This window comes from Bombina bombina, chromosome 2 (assembly GCF_027579735.1).
Source record: "Bombina bombina isolate aBomBom1 chromosome 2, aBomBom1.pri, whole genome shotgun sequence".
NCBI classification, from domain to species: Eukaryota; Metazoa; Chordata; class Amphibia; order Anura; family Bombinatoridae; genus Bombina; species Bombina bombina.
This window is the reverse complement of record NC_069500.1, coordinates 520,289,738-520,294,078: the sequence shown is the minus strand read 5'-3', so window position 1 is coordinate 520,294,078 and position 4,341 is coordinate 520,289,738. Positions and strand designations below refer to the sequence as shown.

At 40.4% G+C, this 4,341-nt stretch overlaps 1 gene segment (V, D, J or C); it reads right to left on the bottom strand.

Moving 5' to 3' along the window:
* Nucleotides 1–3,498: 3,498 nt before the first annotated feature.
* Nucleotides 3,499–4,046, bottom strand: LOC128647159 (Ig heavy chain V region PJ14-like). The segment is given in 2 exon segments: nucleotides 3,499–3,878; nucleotides 3,961–4,046. Coding segments are annotated over 2 exon segments (453 nt in total).
* Nucleotides 4,047–4,341: the final 295 nt, after the last annotated feature.

The window sequence follows — 4,341 nt, the reverse complement described above, 5'->3', positions numbered from 1 at the left end:
AAGCACAATTATTCCAATTCCTTATTTTTGATGCTTTTGCTCCTTTCTTATCACCCCACTTCTTGGCTATTCGTTAAACTGAATTGTGGGTGTGGTGAGGGGTGTATTTATAGGCATTTTAAGGTTTGGTAAACTTTGCCCCTCCTGGTAGGAATGTATATCCCATACGTCACTAGCTCATGGACTCTTGCTAATATGAAAGAAATGAATTTATCAGGTAAGTTCTTACATAAATTATGTTTTTTTAAATGTACACTACTGTTACACCAGATATGAGTTGCACTGGGGTGACACTGTGCCCTGGCAGGCACTGAAACGCACACGTGTGAAGGAAACTGACTGCTATTATTTAACACAGTCAAAAAAGTGTTGTTTTTTTTTTAAATGTACACTACTGTTACACCAGATATGAGTTGCACTGGGGTGACACTGTGCCCTGGCAGGCAGGCACTGAAACGCACACGTGTGAAGGAAACCGACTGCTATTATTTAACACAGTCAAAAAAGTGTTGTTTTTTTAAATGTACACTACTGTTACACCAGATATGAGTTGTGGCACTGGGCAAGTGGGCACAGTATACGCTGTGAGCCTGACACACATGCTGGCAGGCAGGCAACTGCAATTAGATTGCACAGAAAAAAAAAAAAGCAGACTGATGTTCTAGCCCTAAAAAAGGCTTTTTGGGGTGCTGTCCTTACAGCAGAGATCAGATGATTCCTTCAGGACTGTAGTGGACACTGAATACACTAGCCTAGCTATCGATTTCCCTATTAAATCAACAGCAGCTACACTGTCCCTTCTCTCACTAAGAATGCAGCTTCCGAATGAATCTAAAATGGATGCTGTCCAGGAGGTAGGAGGGTCTGGGAGGGAGGGTCTGCTGCTGATTGGCTGGAATGTGTCTGCTGACTGTGAGGTACAGGGTCAAAGTTTTACTCAATGATGACGAATAGGGGGCGGATCGAACATCGCATATGTTCGCCCGCCGTGGCGAACGCGAACAAGCTATGTTTGCCGGGAACTATTCGCCGGCGAACTATTCGCGACATCACTATTAGCAATGTATGCAGATGACTTGCTGTTCACTATCACAGACATAGAAACATCAATCCCGGCCCTGATAGTTGAATTTAAGAAATATGGGGAAGTCTCTCACTTTCACCTTAACGACGCCAAGTTGGAACTCTTGAGCATTTTTTTACCACCCACCACTATGATATGGCTTAAAGATCACAGCCCATTTGTGCTAAATGCTATATTTCTAAAATACCTGGGTATCAATATAGCTGCCACTGTGTCAGATATGTTTGATGCAAACTTTGTGACCCTTAGGACAGTGATCTCAGCAGACCTCTCCTCATGGAGACACAAACCAATCTCCTGATTGGGAATAATTAATGTCATCAAAATGAATGTGCTTCCAAGGATATTGTATTTGCTCCAGACAATTCCAATTCCTCTCCCCTCCATGTTTCTTCCCTCGCTACAAAATATAATTGAAGAGTATATACTGTATGTAAGCGAATAAAACCCAGAGTAAATAAGAGAACCATGTACCTGCCTAGGGATGAGGGAGGGCTGGATTTACCAAATTTTATTTTCTACAGAAGAGCTACTTTGCTCCAAAGAAGGGTGTAATGGTGTCAGAAAAGTGATCAAAAAAATTGGATATCCCTTGACAGGGGTGCTTTACAAACCAAAGACCTTCCCTCCCTCCTCTGGGTGAACAAAAAACATAGGCTGGCAGTCATTGTGCATTTCCCACTACTGGAGGAACTGTTCAATGAATGTGACAGGACGATTCAAACTGACTCACATATTTCAACAGCATACTCCCCTTTGACGACGATATATGGCAACCCGAGCTCTCACTGCAAAACATTACAACCCCTGTACAGACATCATTCATTAGTAACCATATAGGCCGCAACACAACAAGTGGGAGGGTGAAGAAACGAGAAGAAGTTGGGAATGACTATCCTGATTTTTCTTCTCTTGGTTTGTCTACCTACAAATATGCCATTACATTATCACACACAAATATAAACAACAACTATTAAGAAACCCCACACCATTTGAACAGCTATGTACATGACGATCTGCCTCCAGACATCTGATGTCATTACTTTATACACTCCTCCTCATACCTAAGGATAGCGCCCTACCAACCTACACCAGAATGTGGCATAGGGAGTTAGGGACAAAGTTCACAATGGAGGATTGGCATTGGATGTTCCGGGCCATTAAGTCCACCTCAGTCTCGGCGCATATGCAGGAATCCCAACATAAACTCATGAATTGGTGGTACCTTACACCGTCCCGTCTTAAGACAATATACCCAAACACCTCAGGCAGGTGTTGGAGAGGGTGCGGAGAGTTGGGTTCTATTGTCCATATTTGGTGGGATTGCCCCTTACTAGAGAATTACTGGTCCTCGGTGTGGGTGGAGATGTGGGGAATCCTAGAGATGGATATTCCAAGGGCTCCGGAGTCCTTGCTCTTCCTCTTCCCTTTCAAAATTAGGAACCCAATAAAAAAAATCCCTTTTACTGCTGATGATGGCTGGCACAAAAAAACTGATCCCACTACATTGGAAATTGGCACAAATCCCCACGCTTCCTGACTGGAAACATAAAGTACAGAAAATTTTACTACTTGAAAAATACCATTACACCCAAATATCCAAATTAGACAGTTATGAACTTATGCTTCAGATGTGGAGAGGGGAGTAGATATGGAGTGAGGTTACATAGCCATAGCGGGCTGATGAGAGACTGTGCCTGTTGTGAGCGTAGTGCCTTCCCCAGTCACCTTTCCTTTCCTGCTTCACCCCCTCTTTTTTTTTTTGTTGCCCACTCTACTGTGTGAACCAGTGATAATTGGTAAACTCCAATTAAGCAACAAACTTACAATAATACCATGAGCTACTGTTGTACAGAGTTATCATCCCCTGCTATTGAGGATACATTTAATCTTGCTTTTATTACTGTTGTTCTTTATCTCCCTGTTCTAAGCCATAGGGTTTGTGGATTACGACAGGAAAACATAAGAATTTTTTGGAAAATGTGGAGCTATTTGTTGGGTTTAATAATGAATACATGCATGGAGGTTGACCTTATCCTTCTAGATTTCCCTTATAGTTGCAGGCAGCTGGTCTTGCTTGCAAACAGGGACTGGATTATGCACAGATAACCAACTTCTGTATACATAATGTGATTGTTTTGCAATTTGTACACAGGCTATTATTGTAAGTCTATTCTTACATTTTAAATGTATGTATTTCATTCAGCATTTTTTCTGTATTTTGTTTCACTCAATAAAGCTCTTTAAAAAGGAAAAAAATAATAATAATAATCTGAGATAAGTTTTTTAACGTGTGGTAAGAGTCTTAGATATGTATATCTAGATTTGTAACTCATAGCTCCCAAGTTTATAGGTTTTAATTCTATCATAGCAGCAACAGGAAATAAAAACCAGATCACTCTGACAGTCATGGTTTACATAAAATAGCTCAGACCAGTTTTTGCTCTGCCTCTCAGTACACATGTTACACTGTGATAGTGCCTTGCACAGTAATATCTTCCTGTATCTTCTGTTTTTGCTCCAGCAAGTTTAAAATAAACTTCTCCTTTATTTGTGTCTCTTGACAGTTCCAGGCGTCCCTTCAGACTTTGAGCAATGTCTTTATTTGCATTATACCATAAAGCTCCTAACCACTGTAGTTTATTTCCATCAGTTTGACGGATCCAGTGTACTCCATACATGTTAGTGCTGTCAGTCAAGGAGGCACCAGTCACTTTACATGTCACTGAAATGTCTTCTGTTGGCTTCACTATTCCAGGACCAGACTCCACTAGAGAAATTTGAGAAGTAACACCTGCAAGGGAAAATTGGGACATGTTACATTGTTCACAGTATGTTACTTCCTATAGAGCTGATTCATAAATTATTAGACTCACATTTTATTGAGGACACAACACAAAGTAACTGGATGATATTCTTCATATTTGTTACAGGAAAGGAGTAAACCATACTATATCTATTTTTTTCCAGTTCTTATGATCTAGTGGTGTTAACTGATGTCATCACAGATATTTGAAAGGAAAGTTCACTGGTGATTTACATGAACTTCCCTGGTGATTTGCATGAATAATCTGTAAACAAATAAATGTGTATACATATATAATCCCATGCAATGAGTCTATTTAATGACAGAGTCTACATATAGGAACTTATTGGAACATTTTGTACTTAAACCTAAGATATGTTTGGATATTGGGGTATTAAACACATAGGCCTAGATTACAAGTGAAGCAGTGATAGAGCAGGGGGAGCTATCA